The 23,447-nt window shown below is 38.0% G+C and overlaps 2 protein-coding genes and 1 long non-coding RNA gene across 6 annotated transcripts; 1 reads left to right on the forward strand and 2 right to left on the reverse strand.

Moving 5' to 3' along the window:
- Positions 1–8,944: 8,944 nt before the first annotated feature.
- On the forward strand, positions 8,945–13,851 carry baalcb (BAALC binder of MAP3K1 and KLF4 b). Of its 3 annotated transcripts, XM_081718239.1 has the most exons (5): positions 8,945–9,457; positions 10,216–10,740; positions 11,106–11,141; positions 11,795–11,985; positions 12,267–13,851. In XM_081718239.1, the coding sequence occupies exons 2-5, from the start codon at positions 10,557–10,559 to the stop codon at positions 12,438–12,440; spliced, it is 585 nt and encodes a 194-aa protein (XP_081574365.1). In that variant the 5' UTR covers positions 8,945–9,457; positions 10,216–10,556; the 3' UTR covers positions 12,441–13,851. The 3 variants fall into 3 exon arrangements, with proteins under 3 accessions (XP_081574365.1, XP_026858801.1, XP_081574366.1); XM_027003000.3 differs by lacking the exon at positions 11,106–11,141; XM_081718240.1 differs by lacking the exon at positions 8,945–9,457 and having other exon boundaries at positions 9,468–10,740.
- On the reverse strand, positions 13,792–19,288 carry nme6 (NME/NM23 nucleoside diphosphate kinase 6). Its single transcript, XM_027002998.3, has 5 exons — positions 18,836–19,288; positions 16,996–17,098; positions 16,255–16,294; positions 15,116–15,276; positions 13,792–14,250 (listed from the first exon to the last, which is right to left on the reverse strand). The coding sequence occupies exons 1-5, from the start codon at positions 18,920–18,922 to the stop codon at positions 14,099–14,101; spliced, it is 543 nt and encodes a 180-aa protein (XP_026858799.2). The 5' UTR covers positions 18,923–19,288; the 3' UTR covers positions 13,792–14,098.
- A 195-nt stretch (positions 19,289–19,483) lies between these two features.
- LOC145658673 (uncharacterized) lies at positions 19,484–23,354 on the reverse strand. Of its 2 annotated transcripts, XR_014124382.1 has the most exons (4): positions 23,156–23,354; positions 21,591–21,643; positions 19,796–19,884; positions 19,484–19,548 (listed from the first exon to the last, which is right to left on the reverse strand). It is a non-coding gene; the product is annotated as an uncharacterized LOC145658673 (long non-coding RNA). The 2 variants fall into 2 exon arrangements; XR_014124381.1 differs by lacking the exon at positions 23,156–23,354 and having other exon boundaries at positions 21,591–21,781.
- Positions 23,355–23,447: the final 93 nt, after the last annotated feature.

Genomic DNA, 23,447 nt, shown 5'->3' on the forward strand with positions numbered 1-23,447 from the left:
GGGAGTAGGAGTGTTGGAATTGCTGGAGTGGAGCACTGGCTAAAGGATACCCAACACCCCCCTGTGGTCATCACTGACCACAAAAATCTCCAGTACCTCTAGTACCATCAAGTTGCTTAACTCCCAGAAAGCCAGGTGTTCTGTGTTCAATTTCATCATCACATACCAACATATCTCTAAAAATACTAAGGCCAGAAACTGGACCCAGAGCTTGTGCAAAATCACTATTACTTTCATACCTATGAATACATGTTCAGAAGTGGCCTCCAGGCATTTGGGCTGCTTTGGTCTGGTGGCTGGTGTGGAGGGGCTGTATCAGGTCTAGCTGAGATTGATGAGATGGGCCTGGCCACAGGCAGTGTGCCAAGTGGGCATGGCAGGATTAAAGGAGCAGAACAGTGTATCTCTGGAGACAAGCCTGATGGGAATTTCATTGGACCACAGGCAGAGTCTCCCATCGCCTTGACAACACAGACAGTCTAGTGTGCCTGAAGGTAGATGTACTATGGCTAAGCAGCACTCGTTTCCCGCTCAATTAGATGAAGGAGCTCCATGCTTTATTCACATGAAGTAACAAGGAGAAGTTACCGTAAGTTTTATTTATCCAGTGACGCTTAAGAAAGTATGTGGATCTCCTCATATGATTCGCTAGAAGAACAAGAGCATGAACCACATTTGTATTCTCCACATGGGAGAGCTGATTCTGTTTGACCAGTGAATGAATTTGCCTAGAAAATAGAAACATCCCAGAGTCTCAGAAAGTTTTCTAGCTTGTTCTGATCAGGAAAGACAAAATTGTGCAGTTTGCTGAATTGATGAAGAATTTATTTCCAGTAAAACAAAAGTGTTGAGGAATAAAATATGAAAAAGAAGCCTGGGCAGGTCAGTGAGTAATTGATATGAGCTATAAATAAAGCTTGAAGAAAGATAGCTTTGAAAAGAATATTCTTTGACTTAAAATGGTTTGACAGATGTGTGATCATTCCTGCATACTAATACCACTGACCATGTGAAAAATGCAGGAGGTGAAATATGATGTACAAAGCAAAATCTGTACTGCCCCCTTCAGGAGAAACGGCCTATCAGTATTATTTATTTAATCAGTACTATTTATTGCTATTTCTAATATGAAACATAATAGTAAAATAAAGCTTCTTTTCATTTTTAAGGGCTAAATATACAGTTCTTCTTCTCTTGCTATCTAATCAGAAATATTTGCTACAATCTATGACCTGAGAGCTCTGGGATGTATAGATGGAGTTCCATTCAATCAAAATTTTAAGTCCATCAATTACTTCCACCGACAAATTGCATGTAAAAACTGCAATTTAATTACTGATGCTTAAGAATTCCTGTATCATTTGCCATGACTAGGAAATATATCACTAGAGAAGTCTGGAAGCTCAGGCCTCTCTCTGGCTATTATGTATTTCCTACAAAGCAGTGCACACTGACAGTTTAAGAAATGAAGATTGAGGTATATAACATTTATTATTTGACAAGCTATTAATGACTGGAACCAGTGCCAGCACTTCAAAATTTCAATTAGTGTTAAACTATGTTTGGACTCCTACCAGGGCAGATATTTTGTATAAACTGGGCCAACTTACAGCACCTTTGAGCTGAGCAAAATTAGTCACAGTGGTGTATTTGACAACTCAACCCCAACTCACCAACCACCCACCACCCCCGAAACTCCAACCCTCAAACCTCAAGCCCCATGTCTGTGAGTGTTGTTCATAATAACTTTGAGCAAATAATTAGCTAGTTATGCCAATAATAAGGGATAATAGGATGAGCTTCCTTCATTTTATTTTATTCCTGTCAGTCTTCACTAATTTAATGAATAAAAAGGACTCACTGGAAGATTGTGGTGATTTAGTCAGGTTCTATGGAGTAGGAAAATATTATTCATAATTATATTGCCTACATTAATGTAATAATTCATCATAAACTACACAGGAATTGTCACGGAACACTCGCCGCCTGCGAGGCACGTGGTTTGGCCAGCCACATGCAGTAGGAGGGTCATGTTCGTAGCCACACCTGCACACACCTGTATTGTGTTAATCTTTGTGTATTTAAACTCTTGTCATTGTGTGCAGTGTTGCCGGTTATTGTTGGCATAATGTGTGAACGTTAAATTTTTTTCTTGCCGTTGTTAAATGTAATCAAGTTTGTTCAGTGGTAACCATGTTGCGTTCATTGTTTGTAACATATGTGAGTGCCATCATATTTATGTTTCAATTAAATGTTCGTCCATGTAGAAGAGAGTCTGTGCGTCCTGCCCCCTGCCCTGCGGCACTCGGGCCACCACACGTTACAGGAATACCTGTTACTGCACAGGTTTGGTCAAAGTATTAGGTGGTGAAACATATATTGCTGGATTTTCTTAAAGACATTGTCCTGAAAATTGTCACAATTGGCCCCTCCTACTGGCCTGTCTTCCTGGTGACCCTTTTGTGTCATTCTTTTCTACCTGTTTTCTTTTGTGTGCTTTTTTATAGTCGTTCTTTTAGTTACGCATCTTGTTTGATTTTCCCTACCTTGCTTCATTGTTCTCACCTGTTTCTAGTTAGTGCTCATTTTTATTTGTGTATATATACCCTTGTTGCTGATCAGTGCGATTCCAAGCCTCTGTTTTTACTCCATGTCTCGTTTGTGATTACTTGTGTTATTTGTTCATATCGCTGCTTGTGTTTGTACCTCTGCTTGTGATATTGTTATTTTGTTGTAACCCATTTCCATTTTTGCCTTCGTATTCTTGCCTGTTCCTATGTATTCCCGGACTCTTTGACCCTGGACTGTGAATATGACCATGATTCTGAATTGGCCTTTAAATCTCACTCCTCTCAGCATTTGTGTCTGCTTCCCATTCGCGCTACATTACAAAAATAATGTATACAGACTGATACAATCTGGTGTTACAGGCGTAAAATGACATGATGTTATAGCTGTTTGGATTTTATACTAATTTTACATGAGACTATCACATATAACTTAATAAAGTGGAAAGCCATGTGCATTGAATAGTGAATCATATACAAAAGGCATCGTTTAATCAGAAATGATCTTCAATGAAGACATATATACATTAATACATATAATACGTTATAACATTTAATTCTACAATACAAACATATATTACATAACTCTCCTAATATTGTTTGCACATGTTTTTTTCTTTTTTCTGCTTTATAATGCTTTATTAAATGTATGACCTAATTTAATGTCTTATCCTATTCTTTATAATGTGATGGCACCCAACTTATCTGTGTCTGCTTTACATTTACAGCATTTAGCTGATGCTTTTTTCCAAAGCAACTTACAATTAAGACTGCATACAATCTTTCAGCATTTAAGGGTTAAGGGCCTTGCTCAGGGGCCCAACAGTACAACTTGGCAGTGCTTGGGCTTGGATCGGCAGCCTTCTGAAATGCTAATTTAGTACCTTGGACACGTCGGGAGTTGCGCCCCTTGGGAGGGGGTTATGTCACGGAATGCTTCCCCCCCCCCCCACGAGTCATGTGGTATGGCCTGCCGCATACAGGGGAAGTTACGCTTGTTGCCACGCCCTCCATGATAGCACGCACCTGCATGGGGTTAACGTTGAGTGTATGTCTGTTTATTTAAACCCCTGTCAGTTAGTGTCAGTGAGTGTGTAGCCACTGTTATTGCTACCCAGCGTTTGTTTCATTTTGTTGTCGTTGTTACTGTTTGTGTACTCCTGTCCATTAGTGTCATTATGCGTGATTGCCACTAGTGTTTTATGTCATTAAATTTCACATAGGTTTTTTTCACATAAGTTTCACATAGTCAAGGGAGTCTGTGCATCCTGCTCATTGCCCTGCAGCACTCGGGCCGTTACATGTACTGCATTGTATTCTTCTTGTTTTCCTTTTGTTCATTCCATTAAATACATTGGCTGAACTCATATCTGCATCCTGCCCCTTTTTTTCTCCTGCATGTCACAAGTAACACATTATATGAATTATGCATGGTATTTGACACATTATTAAATATTTAGATAATATGCAGATTCTTTGTGACTTTCAAAGTTTACTTGCACCCTGAGCTGTCACTGCTTGTGTGTAAATAAGAACTAAGTCACGGTACGTCTCCGTTTGTGTGTGTGTGTGTGTGTGTGTGTGTGTGTGTGTGTGTGTGTGTGTGTGTATGTGTGTGTGTGGGTGTGTGTGTGTTCGTTCATATGGCCAAGCTCTCCCCGGGTATCACACCTGCTCCTCGTTTTGTGTTATTGTGAGTGTATATAAGGCTCTTGTTTAATTGTGGATATTGTCCGTGTTTGACCTTACGTTAGCCTAAGCGCTGTGTTGTCTTTTTGTGTCTTTCAATAAATGTTGTTGTGTGTTACACAGCTCCTCTTTGCATCCTGCCAAGCTTCCGTGCATTACAAGAACACATTTAGCCCGAAGACTCGTTTGAGACAAGATTATGTTAGTGCATGAGAATACTTATTTAAACAAAGAAAGAAATACAGTGTAACAATTAGGAAAACCCCAATAGTGGAAAAAAGATGTAACAAACACATAAGGCTTTGCAATAGACAATGAGATGTGCTGCTGGGGTTGGTCCCATTTTAGAAGCCCCACACTCCCAGTGCTGAGGCCTTGGGATGTGCAGCAAAGCAGTGAACACAAGAGCAAGGAGCAAGACGATTAAGATGTCAACACTGGAACTCTGTTTCCTAGAACATTACCAACAGGAACCTAGGACTGCTTCACCAGACCTGCCCTGTCCAGGAAAAACAAGTTTGGTCTCATGATAGAAACATGTAAGAAAGGTGAAACACAGAAGTAAGATGACAGTTGTAAGTGGTAGGTCACTCTTGAACTGAATGGGCCAGTAAAATGCGAGCTGAATTTTCTGGAAGGAAAACAAAGAGTGAGGTTTTTGTGAATGTGTGTGTGTGTGTGTTTGTTTGAAAAGCCCTACTCTCTACCCAGGCTTCTACTCAAAAACCTTGCAGCATTAATGATTTTCTTGGAACTTTTGTCTCTTCACAGCTTGCTTCAGATGGACATGGACCGAGGACTATGCCTCCTCACTGCTTTTGAACCAGACACCACTTACCAATACTGTCTCCCCACCAGGGGTCCAGAGGTAGATGGAAGGCTGAAAGCTGAGGAAAAACTGGAATGGCATGAGGCTGGAGGATGAATGCCCTGGGTGGTTTTGGGCATATACAGCCCAAGGGAGTAAACTAAACTTGTCACCCTGCCAGATCTCTGCATTATGAACAGATATTGTTTGAGCTCGTTGTCTTGCCACTTGGCCAATGGATTCAGGTTAATTTATCATAACCTCTAAGCCTTCTAGACCTAACATGTAAATAGTCTACCTCAGTCAGATGTTATGTCCTCTGGCAGACTGAAACTATAGGAGATTGTGAACTAAAAGCAGTTAAAAAGGATGGCCCAACTGGCTTGGCATGGAGAAAGCTACTGGGTTTTATCGATATATTGCAAGTTTCAATGGTCAGTATTATTTATGAAAGTATGAACAGTACATACTGACCAGTGGCTCCACTTGTCATGGCAAAGAGCTCTACATTGTAATTCCTCTCATATGGCATCATCCTTATTGACAGTCTTGGAAAGGGGCCACTCCATCATTGCTTTCACTTTGTGCTTCTCCATGCATACACCTCAGGTCCCAAGGACATATCTTAGGAAAGAAACAGTTGTTAGGTGAACAGTGGATGACATTCCTCTGCCTTAGCAAACAAGTGGTGCTCCAACAGCATCACCAACAATGCCCTCACATGATGAATATGGTCCTCCAGGCTAATAGAGTAGATGAGGAGGTTGTCAGTGACAAACTGGTGGAGCATGTAACATGGGACATTGTTGATGAAGGCCTGAAACACTAACGAAGCATTAGTTATCTCACATAGCAACACTAAATGCTCACAGGAGACTCAGCTCCATCCCAGATGCATACTAGATTGTTTGCTGTACACAAGCACTTCATACAGTTGCCTCAGTGCAACTAACTGAGGGGTAACAGAAATTCAATGTAAAGCCCTTTGTATTCAATTACAGCATCACGTCCACCACCTTTCTTTTCTACAAAGAAATACCCAATTGAGACTGGAGACATAGATTTGTGGATGAACACCAGCCTATTCCTCTTTGATGCAAAATGGTGCATGCAAAATGGAACTAGAAGCTCATGGGGAACTATAATCTTTCTTCTTAGAGGTCCAGGAGGGTTGTGTTTTTTTCTAGCCAGAGAGACCCAGGGCAACTAGGTGCTAAATAGAGTCAATGATGAATAAAGTGTCAGTTTTGATGTAAGAATCACTAACTAGAAAAAGTATGGAGTGTATTTGGTCCTGGACCCCCAAGCCCAAGGGGCAAACATCAGCAGAATGGACTAACTGGACTAACATGTGTTTGGCATAATTTTACAGGAATTTGGAGGGCTAGGACCAATTGCAGATCTATGAAGCTTCCAGCAGGCCATGAACCAATTATATCTGCATCACTGTACCATAGATTACTGTACCATAGATTCTGAGATTCTGACTGAGTTCTCTTGGCTTTTGGGTGAGCCCCACAGTCTGCACAGATATGGCCTGAACCCCCACAGTACAGAAAGGTCCTCAGCTTCATGACCTAAACAGGACAATAAATCGATCACAGTACTGCATCTGCAATCTCTGTTGTTTCCAGACAGTAATTGACAAGGTTCTTGCTTTCTGAAACAAAAATGAAACTAAGAAGGCTACCTTAGATTGTATGAAAGAGAAATAAGATGATTGATAATTAATATAAATAAGAATTGTAACAGAAACCTGCCACGGTCTGTGAGGTAACTTTCATGCTTGTCAGGCCTGGAGAATTTGAAGTTCTGTGAAACAACAGGATGGATTTGTTTCCTTCCTTGGATGAAGTGGTTGCAGATACATAGAGAACAGATAGCTGGTGGCTAAAGGCTACAACTGAGCAAGTGAGTTGCAGCTAAGTATGGCGCTGTTGTTGAAGCTGGAGCTATTGCTGTAAGCTGATCTGTTTCTACTGGGTGAGTAAACCTTCCCCTCATGGACTGTCTCTGGCTCTGGTGCAGTGTTCTTGGCAGTATATATTGTCTGTGGCAAAGCTTTCTGTAAGAACTCATAGGATATGGAAGAGAACTAGTGCATATTTAATAAATAAAAAAACAAGGAAAAAAAACAAGAAATAGATCTGAAAACTAGAAAAAATACGACTGGGCAAAAAGCAAACACTAAGTGGAAGGGTTCACAACATAAAAATCAAGTGTGAGAGTACGACAACAAACAAGCAGCAGTTATTCAGAATTCAGGAGAGGAAGATCACTTGAGCCATGTTGCTGAGTGCAGACCTATGATACTCAGGAAACACTAAGGATGCAAAAGAAGGTGTATTTATTGTGTGTTGAAAGTAATGAGAAATGTTTAAATTATGAAATCTGACTTGTTGCATCTTTGGAATGTTTAATATGTGGATTATACATCTATTTATTTATTTATTTATTTATTTGTTGGCTAACCAACAAATCCTGTTAAAGCTGAACACATAGCTGTCACATCTCCAAATCTCTTTGATACACCGAGTCAGTCAGTTTTCCAGACTGTGTTTTTTATCTCTGTACCTTGAGTTTGGATCCTCCCCTGTCCTTTTAGTGTAGCAAGTGCTGTAAGAAGTCTTCATCTTAATTGGTTTTGAAAAAGAGCGCCGTGTTGGACTTCACATGCTTGGAAGCTAATTATGCACTGACTCAGTTGCCATTAAGATGGCAATTGCATTAAACTTAGTACAATATAGTACAGTAATTATCCATTGATTCACATTCTCCTTAGGTCCTACCTTTTGGCTGCAGTTTCACTCAAGCAAAGGGTACAAATATTTTCTGATTTTGATAAATATCAAACATACAGGCTTATTTATTGTACCACAGATAAGCCACCTATTTCAGTTTAGAGATTGCTTATCTTTAAAAATGTACATAATTTGCAATCATCACAATATATCATATTAGTATCATTACAATATATCATATTTTAATTTTTATTGTATTTATGTCACAATTAAGAATATTTAATAAATACAGAGACAAAAGAGGAGATCATAAACAATATATGGTAATTCATTACACTGTGTAAGAAAAAGACATGCTTTTTCTCAGCTCCATGAGCATGAACACATCATGTGCATTCATTAGTCTTAGATGGCTCACACCACACAAAAATCAATACACAACAGGATGTTGATATATAATCAAAGCAAGCTAATAGTATATAGTGCATTTATTTGTTATATTTTTTATTTTTATAGGAACTACCCTTAAACCTTCTAAAAACCTTTCTGCAGATCCGAGATATATATATATATATATATATATATATATATATATATATATATATATATATATATATATATATATATATATATATATATATATATATTTATATATATATGAGACACAAGATATATAGATATATCTATATCTATCTATTGATATATCTTGCACAATATGAGACAAATTTTTGAAAAGGATGAATATTGGGTATCCAAAAACAGCAAGCACACAGTGACTGTTCTCAAAACTATCGTTTTAAAACCACACTGAATCCCTTAACCACTTTTACTTTGCACACTTGTAAACTTCGTAAGAAATACCTACATTTCACATACACTGGCCACTTTATTAGGTACACAAATCAAGTGAAGACTATAGCCCATCTGGAATACAGAATTTGTCAGCCACCCTCTACTTCACTCATCACTGGTTAGTTTCTCATTAGAGGACCACTGCTAACCAGATAAGTGGTACTGGCCGGATGTTGGGCCAACAGCATTGGTGGGCTTTTTATATGTACCCTGTGTCACTCCTGGGCTGAGAGTCATCTTTCACTCAACAATGTCTCGCAATGTCTAAATAGTCTGGTGGTCATAAACCGACCACTGCTGAAGGGCTATAGGATGGTTAGTACATAATGAAAAAAAAAACTGATTATAGACTAGGAGTTTCTAATAAATTGGCTAGTGAATGACATATATCTTATTATAACTTCGCCTTTGCTTGTTAAATCTTACAGTGAATTTCGTCTTGAAGCAAAATGAGCTGATTGAACTGCCGCAACATGCTAAAGTGATATTTACAAATCCAGCTTCACTGGTCAAGAGATTAGTGCAAAACAGGCTCTTGGCGTATATGTTTTTTAATTTAACGTTTTAATGTATTAGAGCACGATTCTAAATTCTTAGCGGACTACGTACGCATTCAGAGCTTTGGATTGAGGTGCTTTTCATTAGCTCGAAAAAAGAAAGGGAGGCCGTCTCGTACATATATACTGACTGAGGGGGGAGTGTCATTTCTGAAACCCAGACACGGAGCGACGACTCATCACCGCTGCCAGCCACCTCTGCGATTCTTGAGATTAATTTCAGAAATAAAGCGAGAAGGCCTGGTGAGTGATCATTTTTAAGCGTTAAGTTCTGCTTATCTTATTTCTAGGTATAATGTTTAATATGTTTGTTATAGTTAAATTAACGCTAGGTTATTAGTGTCCCGTTGTGTCGATATTCCGTACTATTTTTTTGGTGATATATTTATTGCTGTATTTATTACACGTGCAGAATACAAACTGCCTTTCTCTCCTGGAGGATGATGTTATAAATTTGAACGTAATAGTCTGTTGTATCGTAAGTGTGGGATTAGAATGAGTTTTCAGTGGCGCAAACTGAATCTGAGCGGCAGCTATCACAGTATCAACAGATTTTTGAATAGGAATTGAATTGTTATAGTTCGTTAAGATAAATTACTTGATCTCTTTAAATAGTATTAAAATCAAACCCGTTTTGTGTAAACCCGTGTATATCTCATGGTTTGTTTGAATGCAGGCCTATATTTCTAAGAAAATATACCATTAAGCCTAATTTAAATATCGAATAATCAGCCAGAATTCACGCTCCATAAAAAAAAGAAGTTATCTTTATTTCTTTATATTATTCAGCATTTATTTGTATTCTTGTACCATTTTAATAGTTTCTTTTGAGGTTTAATTAGATTTTTTTTTTTTTCCCAATCAGGAGCTACTGTTTTTAATCACTTTAGGATGAATATGTGCGACTGGATATGTGGGATTTGGATTAATTGCATATCACTGTTTGCATTACTCTAAGTGACTGCAGACATATATTTAACATTGCCTTTTGTTTTCCACAGAAATAACTCCTACTTCAGTGTTTGTCATGGTGATCGGTGCAAAGCCAGAAATCAGGAACATCCTGACCATCAAACCTCAGAGTCTCTCCAACAGAGTCTCAAACCAGAAAGGGTTAAAGACTTACAAATAAATACTTAAGTTGCGAAAGCTTAAACGAGGAAAGTGTGTGTGTGCATACACACATAAATACATAAAGAGAGAGACAGGGAGAGAGAGAGCACATAAAAAGCTGTCTCAATGAAACCCTCAATGTCAAGATGAATTAAGACCTGCACAGTGACTAGCCTAAACTCTACTCCTGGTCAGGTCATCTGGCATACCTGGCATCCTCTGGGGAATCATGGGTTGTGGAGGTTCTAGGACAGATGCCTTGGAGCCACGGTACTTAGAAAGCTGGACTAAAGAGACCGAATCCACTTGGCTGACCAGCACAGATACAGACATACCTCTGTCATCAATCCACAGCATTCCCTCAGAGAATTCCTCCGAGGCTGGCTTTACATCGGAGAAAACAGGCAACCCTGGTAAGGAGAGTCTGGTAATATGAGTAGGGTGATTGAAATGACTATGAGGAAGCATTAAAGACTGAGTTTATATATATAGGAGGCAAATGGGAATGAGGAGCACAGCTGATGAAGGACCTCTGTCCAAAACATTCTGTTTCTCTGGAAACTGTGTACTTTAGTACAATTTTGAATCTCTCTCTCTCTCTCTCTCTCTCTCTCTCTCTGTGATATATATATATATATATATATATATATATATATATATATATATATATATATATATATATATATATATATATATGTAAATAATTTTACAACACAATGTGGCCCTTAACTCATAGTCAAAACATTGATTTATTGACCAGCCCCATGTTTTTACCTAGTGCAGAAGAGAGAAGAGTACCAAGACACCAGTACTGGTGAGCAAACGGTTCCACCAGGCTTCTGTTGCCATGGCAATGGCTACATCCCTTCTGTGGCTCACTACATAAGGATGGTCTAGGCTTTACACAATAAGAGCTCCTTATCATCTAAAACACAATTATTACAGTAGCTAGGCAGCCTATAAGGAATTGATGGGAAAGCTCAGACTCTTGGTACAAAATAAGCTGCATTGTCAGTGCCTTTCAGCTTGACTTTTCAGCATTTCTTAATTGTAAGCTGATTTTCACTGAATAGTTGTGTAGATGTCAGTGTTTAAGATTTGGCTTCATCTTTTTTGAATGTGTGGCAGGGCATAGCACAATGACTTATTATCCATATAATCTGTATTATTTTACAGTTGAATACATGAATCATCCACCACCCATCTGAATAGCGGCTGTCTTTCAAAACACATACTCAAGTTCTATGCACTCACCTACTATCAAGAAGCCCTGGATGAATATAGCATAAATACAATACTTGAGATGTGAAAAACAGTTAGTGTATAAATCTCAAGATGAAATTCACACCCATTTAGTGGGTTTTCAAGGTTTCCAGGTTCAGCTCGAATCTAAACTCACAATACTTGGTTCACCGAGTTTGAGCTTCAGTTTTCATTCTTATCATTTGTTCATCTCTATCTGCATAGATATCTTTGACGATGGCCTGCCAGCCCCTGCTCAGGCATACTTGAAGGTGAGCTCTGCTGTGTCTGAAGCTGGCCTCACTGATGAAAATCTGGGTGGCCCTCCTGCAGTATCCGCCAGCCAAGAAGAAAAGGGGCTCTCTTCCCCTGGCACCACGGTGCAGAGGAGAAGCGTCTTATGCACTGAGGAGATCGTAAGAAATGTTCTAGTCAGCAACAATTTTCCATGTGAAACCATGCATTTGATTTCAATCTTAATGAATAGTTTTTGGCTAAACATTATCCCACCAATATAAAACCCTATAAACCAGATGGCCCTAGAACTGTATACTTAATGCACTCTATACTTTAGAACACTTAAAGTGACTAGTTGAAAATCCACAATGGATGGCTTCAATTACTGGGAAAGAGCTTTTATGTACTGGTCAAAAATCCATTTCCAGCTTCAATTATCTGTCTATGTCACATTCTTTAGACCAAGTGGCAAGATAACAGGATGTCCACCAAGCAGGTGACCATCACTGTGACTCAGAGCATCCGTCAAGTAGACAAGAGTGGGAAAATCAAGGAAAAATCCCACACTACCTTTGAGGTCATGAAACCCCGAGATAGTATGAAGGAAGCAGCAGTAGACTCTATAGTAAAATGAAAAAGATACCATGTTGACATTTAACGTGGACTGCCATAAGAAGATATGTTGGATTTTATGCTTTGTAAAAACTGTGATGAATGGTAGCCACCATGGACCAAAGAAGAACTGAGTGCAGGTCTGAACTGAATTTTATAGAAGCACACCAGGACTCTTGATTGAGATGCAGTCTGACTTACTTTGTTAGAATATTTTGAATTCAATGGTCTTAAGGTTTGTGTTTTGTGTGAACTTTAAATTCTGATTTTAGCTAATTTATACCATATACATGATTTTATGCATCATTATTCTAAACTGCTTCATCTTTACGTCTGACCTCTTTAACTCTAATGACTCTAATTGGAAATTGCTTTATGCTATTGTTATACAGTATGTTATACAATATGTAAACTAGTATTTGATAACATTAAAAAATGCAGGGCAGATGTGGGACAATCAAAAGATAAACACCAGAGGGCCTCTAAAGCTATTTTAATTTTATGAAGAATTATTTTGCTAAGCTTAAAAAATATTATACAAAGAACACATCTGTTTTATGCTTAAAACTGTCAGGGTAATATCTAGCTATTATGCCCATAATGAGTGCATTTAACATAAAGGCAAAGGCCATCTTAAAAGCTGTCAAAAGACCCAATAACAAATTGGCCTTGCAGTTTGCCTCCACTGGTATGACATGTCAGATGCTATAGCACCATGCTTTGCAAATGTTTCTACTCATCTCTTCATCCATGAATTCATTTTCATGTTAAAGTCTAAGCTTTTTGCAAATGAACCCATCAAAGCTGTATTTTAATGTGTTGTACATTGTCATTCTTCTTTTTGCCTGGTTCTTATGTTTTAAGTCAAAGATTATGTGCTTTCATGCTTAGAAACTCCTGTCATCAAAATATTTGTTTAAGCACCTCATTTAATTTAAACTTTTAAATGCTTATACTTTTCAGCATACTTGTCACCATCTTCAGACACACAATCAAAATCCTTCCATTACTTGTGAGCTGTCCAGTGTCAATATTTTACAGTTCAAATGAAGTTTTATGCCAAGCAAAAACAAGCAAGTATGATCAAAAATAACCAATATGGACATTACCCATTTTGAGTTTTTATTCAGTGTTGAACTGTTAACATGCGTGATCTTTCCAGATAGGTTTCAAGGCATTCTTTGATTCTAAATACTTACAAATGAAAATCTTCCAACCTACCAAAATATAGGAAATATGGGTCTTAATATCCTAGATATTTTCGTTATCGCATTGTTTTGTTTAGAATAATCAACAGAAAAAACAATGTCCAGGGTTCTATTATGACACTGTGAAAACTTTGTTCTTGTTGGCATTGTTTGCATTTTCCTGTTTAGCTAAGGACAAAATATCTATTGGAAAGTGTTCCTCAATAAAAGCACAGATTCAAAGTGCACATGGTGCCACCATCATTTAAGAAGACAACTGATACAAAACATCTCAAACTCAGGCACATGCTGGAACAACTGCAAAAGAATGAACCATACACATGTTTGAGTTCTGCGAGTCCAAAGAGGGTGACTCTTTGGGTATGCTCATTGCCTCTAGCTCTTTCTGTGCATTAATCCAGGACTTTGTTAAGTAGCTAGATGGTCAGCTCTGAGTGGAGTTAGTCCAGGACTTCAATAAGCTGCTGGATGGTCAGCTTTGTCTGAGTGGAGTATGAATTTCCCTTTGCGGATCATATTCCACATGTCCTGCCCTAAAGCGTTGTTCCTCTTTGTCCAGCCACTGCTGAACACTGAATTCTGGAAAGAAGAAGGCAATCTCTCGCTTAGCTGACTCCGCCGAATCTGCGAGGGTGCAAGAGATGATTTTAGTTTTAGCACAGAGGCAAGGAGAGATAGTGCTGCTAAAAGCATTATTCACAGGCAAGAAATGCAGGGCAGATTACAAACAAAAACAAAAACATGGTCAACAGGCCATGGACGCATGTGTCATGGGCAAATGTCTTTATTCAGCCTGTGAGGTGCCTGCATGCTCTCTGTGTGCATCCATTGGAAAATGCTCATATAACTGAGCAAGACTGGAAATAAATTGGGTTGTTTTTTTGGGGGGGCAGCAGGACAATAGACTGCTGCTGTCCAATCTAGTCCTCAATATTCAAGACAAGATCTGCAGTCAAGGACTTGGAAGAGGCAAGGAAAGCCTTTGTGTTCTCAGTCTACTACAGTCTACTACATTAAGACTATCTGTTCAAGAGTTCAATAGTCAAGAAGCAGTTTGTCTGTTTTCTTTGGATAAAACATTGGAGAAAAACAATTCATACTTGCACTTACAGAAACTAAGGTAAAGTACATTATAATTGGGTGCTTTACAACTGAGAAGAATTGACTGATACTTCTATTGTTAACCCTATCTTACATTGTTCAGTACTAAATTATTTAAAATGCATAGCGTTCTACATGCTTAAATGTGATTGACAACAAAATCTAATGTTCAGCACTCTGCATTAATGATTCCATGTGAAATGTGTCAACAAAGGAAAGACTGTTACTCACAGAGGATTTTGGAAGACAGTTCTTTGGCAGAAAGCTTATTTATTTTTGCCATTAAGTTTGACATGCAAGCACTTAGTTTGTGAACATTTACTAATTCACATCTACTGACTTTTAAAATCAAAACTTGTGACATTTCTGTTAACATATCAGTGGGTACCTGAACCATGAGTGGTGTTCCTGGTATCAGTGAGCCCATACAGGGCTCTCACGGAGTTTGGCGCAGTGTACCGCGCCCGATACACTTTAGTAGGACCCATCAATTCCCGCCAGTGAGCAACAGCATCCTCCCTGGCCAGGATGTAAGCTCTCATTGGACCACTGTAAAGTAAGCAAGGTATGTATATAATGATCATTGGACCCTAAGGTGTATAGTGAAAGACAGGATGTCAGCATTAGCTCTGAAGCAGAGGTATTCAATCCAGACCTTGGGCCTGCTAGTCATTTCAGGTTTTTGTTCTGTTCCCCCACACACTGGCCAAGTAATCAGGACTTCCATGATTACCTTGTTCAGGTATACAAGGAGCTGAAATAGAACAAAAACCTAGAATGGCTAAGAAGGCTCCAAGAACTGAATATCTCAGGACTAAAGCTACAAGATTTATATAGCTTCTTTGAATAAAGACCACACTTATGATTTCTCGAAATAAAGGTGAAATCATGAATACAAGTATAAAGAATTATATTTAATGAATGCATCTATCTGAGTCTGGGCCAGAACCAATAGCATATATTAGAATAACCAGATACTCATTTAAGTGAATACAAAGCAGAGAAAATCTAACTGGAGTCACTTCAGGTGTCATGCTGATGGCTCACCTTTGTTTTCACAGGCAATAATACAGCAAGAGGACAGGATGCCATGGTAACAAGGCTTTCACTACTTAGCCCAATGGCAAATGCAGCTTGAAAAGACCATGCCGGTGGGTGGCTTGTCACCCAAAAGCAGAGATCAGTTCTTATAATTCTTAAGTTCTAAACACAGCATGTCATAATATGCACTGCAAATTACTAATTTTCCAAAGCTTAGTCATTAAAACTTTTGCCTTCACCAATACAACATAGATTGTCATTTATCTGAAGGCCAAATGTGAAGCATATGTTTCTGCTATATTCTCCAAATCTATATGGGACCTATATACTACTAGAAGATATTTAATAATGATATATAATTGAGGGTTTTAATTATGAATTGTTGCAATTTTCATTTGAAAAACATATATACATATAAGTGCTAAATCATTCAAGGAATCTGGTGACAAATCAGATGGTATTTAGTAATTAGATGACCATACTTGCCTTGACATGAATTCAACAAGTCGTTGGTAGAAGAATCGTCCTGCAAAGCAACAAACAGCACAATCAGTAAAAGGTTGCAGGTAGCCTGTGCTATTACCAGCAGGCATGACCTGGCATGGGCAGGGAGACAGAAACCAATTTGCACTTCAAACAAGCTACAGCACAGCTTCTCCTGGAGGCAAATATCTTCTAAGGCTGGCAATTCCCTATCAGGCTGGTCCTGGGAGTCTGCTGAACCACTGTGATATGACTCATCAGATAATCCAGAACTAGATACACACACAAGTGAGCTCCTTCCTCAGTGTCTTATAACAACTAATGACAGCTGGTGTCATTCATTTCCCTGGGAAAAAAAAAAAAACATGCTCCTAGAACACAGTGAATAATGTGAATGACACTGTGTGGTGAGGACAAGCAGTTTGTTGTCACTCTAATTAGCACAACAATCTAAATAATAATAGCATGCTATAAGCAAGCTCTACATGAACTGCTGTTCTAAACAACTGGTGTTTAACAATTGTTTGTAATAATATTCACAAAATATGTAATGGTAAATTGTAGCAGTAATATATATTTTATCTTTAAGGGCAGGTTTCCATGATTATAAGAACCAATCTCCATCATTTATTATTTTAGAATTTTATTGCTTTTTCTTCCCCTTTGCCTGACCTTCAGTGAACTCACATCACCCTTTCACACTGCCTTAAAGATGATATCATAACAAAAATTATGGGGCTTTACCACTATGTTCTGCATAAAAGCTTTCAGAATCTTTCCTTCTCCACCACAGATCTTTCTTCCTGACAACGATGAAGTTGTTCTCCAGAATCTTCTGGTGAAGAGTCTTAAAAGCAAAATAGGTACAATGATTACAAATGTAACCAATGCTGAAATGTCCTTGATATCTCTACCTATTAGTCAGAATAAATCGATGATGCCTGTAATGTTTGTAAATCTTTTAATTGTGAATTAAACACTTAAACTAATAAGGCATGGTGAACACAATGCAATTCTACTGTTTATCTGAAAATACAAAATCCAATTTAAATGAGCCCAAACCCTTTCAGCTATGGTGGTCCTTACAAGGGGCAGTCGTTATTTTCCATAGGCCTTAGCTAAAATGGCAAAGTTGCCCTTTAGTGGACATTGTTCAAAGTAAGTGCTACAAAAGCCCCACTTGATGACTGAATCGGGATCAGAAGCACCACCTACATCGGGGACTTCTCATCCTTCTACAGAAAAAGAATTGTAGATTAATTTTAGAATACAAAAGGTAATATGTAGGGAACCATAAAATTATTATATTGTTTTTCCGTAAGTATCAAATTATGATTAACTATGTGTCCGATACACTGGACGTTATGCATCCTAGCAATGTTTCAGTTACCACACGTTCTACTACAGGGGTATATTTTGGTGAAAATGCTTGTTTATTTATATTTGCTCCTTACATTTTTTTTTTTTACTGTTTCTATTTTTCACCATGCTTTTATTGCAAAAAACAAATGTGTGTAAAGTGGAAATGTTGCTTTCACCTAGCTTGTGACTGCAGTGTTAGCGTCGCCATTATTTACCTCAAGGTTAGAACATGACGGGGTGTCAAACAAGCAAGTGAAGGAAATAACAAATGAGTCAATTAAGAAGGACACAGGCACTGACAGACTTTTGAACATCTCAAGGCCTCTTTCGGTACAACAAACACAGGAGAGGATGTGACCACTTTAATGCCTGGTACCTACATAGAAATTCAGAACTGGAAATAAAGGATCTTCAGCATTTCAAAGCATTATAGCGCAGGCATTCATTAATGCTTCTGTTAAGACATGCAAAAGAAAAAGACCTAGTGGGACCCCAGCTCCTTTGAAGCACAAAGCAGGGTAAGGCACACACAGGTCGGGTTTAGCCCTGGAAAATACTGGCCCTGCAGCACTGAGGCAGAAAATGCAAAAATGTCATGATTCTGCATGTACAAAAAAAAACAAAGTTTATCTGCATGTGGTGTCTTGAGTATTTGTGGCCTGAATGCTGAGGTACAAATAAACTCATTCAATGCAACTTAAGAAAGATTTCCAAATTTCCGTTTAGATTGGAGATTGGAGATTCATGGATTGCAGGTTTAGGGGTTTTGGGGTGTGGCATTATAAACATGCAGCCTTTTCACAGGGCAACAGACTCTAGCTGATGTTTTCGCAATAGACCGCTAAAATGTATATTTTACTTATTCCATAAAAAAATTTTTTAAAGGACAGAATAATTTTGTTTCTTAAACAACAATACAAACATTTTTAAAAGTCAGGTTGACATAATTCGTGCATAAAGGGTAATGAGAAGTTACCAAAAATGTCTGCAGAGAACAAGGCCACAAAATTAAAAGTAACTAAACTAGCTAGTATTTCATTTGCATCCACCTGCACAAATGAAAGCATGCTAGTCGGCAGCGTCAAAGCCAGCCCGCCTGAAGTAATCTTAATTAAAGACACTTTCATGTCTTTAAACCTGTAGATTGCGGAAATTAAATAAGGGGAGTATGGGGTGGTGGGCGTTAATAGCTCCCTGCCCACGGAAATAGATATTGCCTCACCTCCAGTATTAGAGGATGAGCAACAGCGTCCGGTTTGATGACCGCAAGGGTGAGCTGCAGTACCCTTTCACATCGCAGCGTTGTCATAGTTATGACCTCTGCTTGCGTTAAGAAAACAATTCTACGCAGTCAAACGTTCAACGCCAAGCCCTTGTATATATTTGTGTGACTTTAGGTACTTATGAATAGCAAAGGTAGCTAGTTAGCTAGCGTGCTTTAAGGCTAAAACTAAAACTAACTAGTTATCTGACATTTCACAGCAATCAAAATCATTAACCTCGCCAACAGTCTCATACGCCTTGACTCTCTACATTTTACGATAAAGCATTTTTCAGCATTTCCTGCCTCTTCGCGAGTCATAACACGTAGGTACGTGCGCCGCCATTTTTTTATTGCATAAACAGGAAGCGAAGTCGTCTAGTCCGTCTTCACAAGAGGCGGGACGCTTCATATGAACCACGCCTTTATCTGAGGATATTCACGGTAGGGAATTGGTAGCTATCAAAGACAGTAGTAGCCTAATTTATTATTTATTATTATTAGCATAATTTATTGACAACTTGCAAAATCTGTGTGTGTGTGTGTGGGGGGGGGGATCAGGATTAACAGAAACAATTAAAGGTTTGTTACAGAGAATGGAGTCTTTGTAATAAAGTTTATTGATTAAAAAAACCCAAAAACTTTCTGTGCTGCATTCTTCACTTGTCCAGAACCTAAATTGTAGAAGAGAAAAGTTTCTCTATGACATAATAATATAAATAAAAATAATAATGATAATAATAATAATAATAATAATAATAATAATAATAATAATAATAAAAGAAGAAGAAGAAGAAGAAGAAATAAGAAATATTATCTTAATATTATAATATTATAAATATAAGAGATATTATAATATTATATAAGAAGAAGAAATATTATCACTATTAATGTTACGTGTGAGTGCCACCATTGTCCTACATGTTCAATGTCATTAAATGTTGCACGAAGTCGAGGGAGACTGCGTCCTGCTCCGCGCTCTGCGGCACTCGGGCCAACGTTACAAGTATCTGTAGTAGTATTAAAAAAATACTCTATTACAACTCTATTTCACACACATTTATATAAAAATACCAATCTAAAGTATCTACCTCTATTACAGTTGGGGTACAGAGAAATAAACATGATTAGATGCAGTCCACCTGCTCTGTTGATAACACTCAAAGAAGCTGTGAAAAAATAGAGCAAATATTCACTGTTTGAATACACTTTGGAAGATTATGGGAACCCAAATATTTGTGGAGTTTTTTAGATTGCTAAATTAAACTGCCTGTTATATATGTTCTTTTCCATAAATGTAATTTTCTTTATTCAATAGGTCCAATTGCTCAGCTTCATTGAGGGGCATCTGTAACCCTTTAAAGCAGGGTTGCTGACACCAAATGAAGCCATACACATCCCAATTTGATATGTTTCATATGCCTTTGTACCATTTGGGTGCCTGCAGTTTAGCCTTATACCAGTGATCGCTCTTTTCTCTTATGATTTAGGAGACTGTTTATAAGAGAGTTGTTATGAATATATTAAACAACCTAGAGAAAATGCTGTATACGTTTTTGTATATCATGCATTTTAGGAAAACCCATGCAGGGAGAAATGGAACACTGTGGTTCTCTTTATTTTTTTTAATACATGTATACTTCAAATGAAAGATGTTTTTTCACTCCTGTGTCCTGTTGTCATAGTTTTCCTTTCCCTATGCATGTATATGTTTTTCTCATGGGACAACACTGTCATCCTCTCCCCTTGTCTGGCACCTGTTTTAACTTTTACAAGCCTAAATACAGGTCTCCTTTGACCTTCTCTATTCTGATCCCTCTTGGTGTGAGCCTGTGCTCTCAGAGACAGCTGTGTGTAGCTCAGCCGGAGCAACTGGCATCCCCAAGGAAGTATATCACCTTTGACTCTGAAGTAATGGTGGGCCAGCAACAGGTTCACTTTTTAATGTTAGACCTGTCAGGATGCAGTTATGTGTCTATCATCTGATGGTGTGTACAAATATGCTCAGGGTTTGTTCTTAGACAAGTGTACCATGCAGGATGTTTTGAGATGTCCAAGTGTCTTGGTTCTGTCAGACTCTTACTTTTAAAAAATATTTGTTGATCACCATGTTAGCACAGGGTAGATGCCAATTTATTTAAACAATGATATCAGGATACGTATATGAGTTGTGTACATGAGTTGTGAAAAAATAAAACCTCTTACTCTCATAGCTCTTTCTATTGTCTATATAAGATGTCAATACTATATAAACTACACCAGACCTTGTATAAATAACAGTGTTTTGTTTAATGCAAATGAAATGTAAGCTGTTGGCTTGAAGACAATACCCTTAAAAGGAATGGCTTAGGGCAATAGTTTATAGCTCTACAATTCATTCATTCATTCATTATACAAGGATAGGTCAGCCCACTGAGACCAATGGTCTCATTTACAGTGGGGCCATGTAAAACACACAATAAACATATTAACCGTAAATTATATGGATGAAATAAAATAAACAAATTAATTAAAATAGACACTTTACAAATAAGGTCAATAAGACAAATAAATCATAAAAATAGTTGAAGAGAAATAAATCATGAAATACATACACAGCTCACATCTATCAGGTTATTTAAAAGTGCTTAAAATTCACTAACCAGTAAAAGCTAGTTGAATGTTTGCTGGAAGATATACCATACTAATGGGGCAGAGAATGAAAACACTTTCTTACCAAATTCTGTAGAGGAAAATGGCACATTCAGAACCAGCCAACTGTTCTGCATTCTGTAGATTTAATTTGTTTTATCAAAAAGCAGAAACACGATATAAGGTTGACCTGTTGCAGTAAAGCTTTGTAAATAAAAATCAGTATGTGTTCAGGAAGTGACAGCTGCCTGCTAGTAGGACCTGTTCTGAGGTCAGTTGTAGGTGTTCTATGTTTCAGGAGTGGCTTTGTACTGTCCTATCTGAGGGGAAATTACATTTGAAGCTACTGCTAAGAGTAGGGGAGAGAGAGACAGAGGAGTCATGACCTCTGAAAATATACAAGGATGCTGGATGACAAATCCATGTGACAGAGAGGAACAAAGTTATTAGCACGGTGGGGCCCAGCCTGTGTGCCTGGGTTAAAAATAAACCCACTGACCCAGTCTGGATATGATGACTCTCACTGAGAAGGGTTTTCTGTCCCTTTTTTTTCTGCTGTGGAGCCCAGGGAACAATTGTTGCCTATTGTTTCCTTAATGCCTTAACAACGCATGCAAGCAGTTGTTTTACAAATTCTATAGGTTTAGTTATGTGGAGCTTGGTGGATTTTTGTGTATATATATATATATATATATATATATATATATATATATATATATATATATATATATATATATATATATATATATATATATTTATTTATTTATTTTTTTAAAGAAGCTTTGAATGGAGTCAACTGCAGTGTACAACATGTTATGAAAATAAAGCCACATCGAATCACTGTAAACTCTTGAGATTTTTTTTTTTTTCCAGACTAGTTACAGATTTAATGGCTGCTATTTAATTCACATTACCAGATGCCTTGCTAGAAACATTTTCTAGGAACATACACGATTCCTACAAAGTAGATATTTTCCAGCAAATAGGAAAATAGGAACATTTAACTCATAAATATCACATGATGGTCTACAGGAAATGAATAATATATCTTGAGTATGGTTAGTGTCATCTCTGCTGAGGTGAAATGCATTTGGGATGCTGCTAGTTGCTATATGTAGAGGCTATACACTGTTAAAATAGTGCAGGGGCATCAGGTTTCAGAGTGAGCCTCTTCTGTATCCATGGCTTTCTCTGAACAGGGCTAGAGCTCCTGTTGCTCAGGCTTATTTTAGAACACAGGTGCTGACTTCAGGGTACTGGCAGGCCTGGTGCTGGGGGAAAATGTACCCAGAGTTCTCCTATTTCTCTTTTAAGAACTAAGCTGGGTCAACACCAAATCATGAGAACAAGCAGCAAACATAAACCAGTGAAAAAAAGTAATAACTCAATCATTGAATCTAAAACTTTAAAGATGAACATAAAACTTGAAAGATAAATTGAACCACATGGAATTATGAAATGCCATTGCCAACACATTGTCAACATTTTAAATGCCAGGTTATTGTTCAGGCAATACCACTCTGCTGTACTTTTAGCACAAAGAGTTAAAGAACCTGAGCTCCACACAACGTTTTTTTTTTTTTTTTATCCAAACAGTAAAACTTTGATCACATATGATTTTGGCTTTGAAACTAAAGCATAAGATCTTACCTGAGCCTAGAAAGCAGCGACACTAGCTTGTTTCAGCAGTATATCTACTGACTCTGCTGTAAAATGCTTTAAAATAAAAAAGCTTCCCATATTTGTTTCCTAGGCCCTGCCCTAACCTCTTGCTCTTTTTTTCAGGAGTCATTGAAATTCAGTGTAAAAAGGGTTTAGGGTTTAGGGTGTCTCAGGCCGAGTGTGAACAGCTGAGAGGTGTGATTTCACAGACTCCCTCTCCCCTGTCATGGCCCTGATTGGGCTGGACAGCAGACATAGGAGAGGCCCAGGCTCCTAAAGG

This window comes from Electrophorus electricus, chromosome 7 (genome assembly GCF_041902795.1).
Source record: "Electrophorus electricus isolate QZ-2024a chromosome 7, ASM4190279v1, whole genome shotgun sequence".
In the NCBI taxonomy this organism is placed as follows: domain Eukaryota; kingdom Metazoa; phylum Chordata; class Actinopteri; order Gymnotiformes; family Gymnotidae; genus Electrophorus; species Electrophorus electricus.

Bases quoted from the DNA above. Each gene is read 5' to 3' on its own strand.
- nme6 (XM_027002998.3), bottom strand. From the start codon at position 18,922: ATGACAACGCTGCGATGTGAAAGGGTACTGCAGCTCACCCTTGCGGTC. The intron at 17,099-18,835 runs GTGAGGCAATAT...TTTGCTTTTAAG, and splicing joins CTCATCCTCTAATACTGGAG to ACTCTTCACCAGAAGATTCT. The intron at 14,251-15,115 runs GTACCCACTGAT...GCACCCTCGCAG, and splicing joins GAACACCACTCATGGTTCAG to ATTCGGCGGAGTCAGCTAAG.
- baalcb (XM_081718239.1), top strand. From the start codon at position 10,557: ATGGGTTGTGGAGGTTCTAGGACAGATGCCTTGGAGCCACGGTACTTA. The intron at 10,741-11,105 runs GTAAGGAGAGTC...GTTTTTACCTAG, and splicing joins GGAGAAAACAGGCAACCCTG to TGCAGAAGAGAGAAGAGTAC. The intron at 11,142-11,794 runs GTGAGCAAACGG...CTATCTGCATAG, and splicing joins GTACCAAGACACCAGTACTG to ATATCTTTGACGATGGCCTG.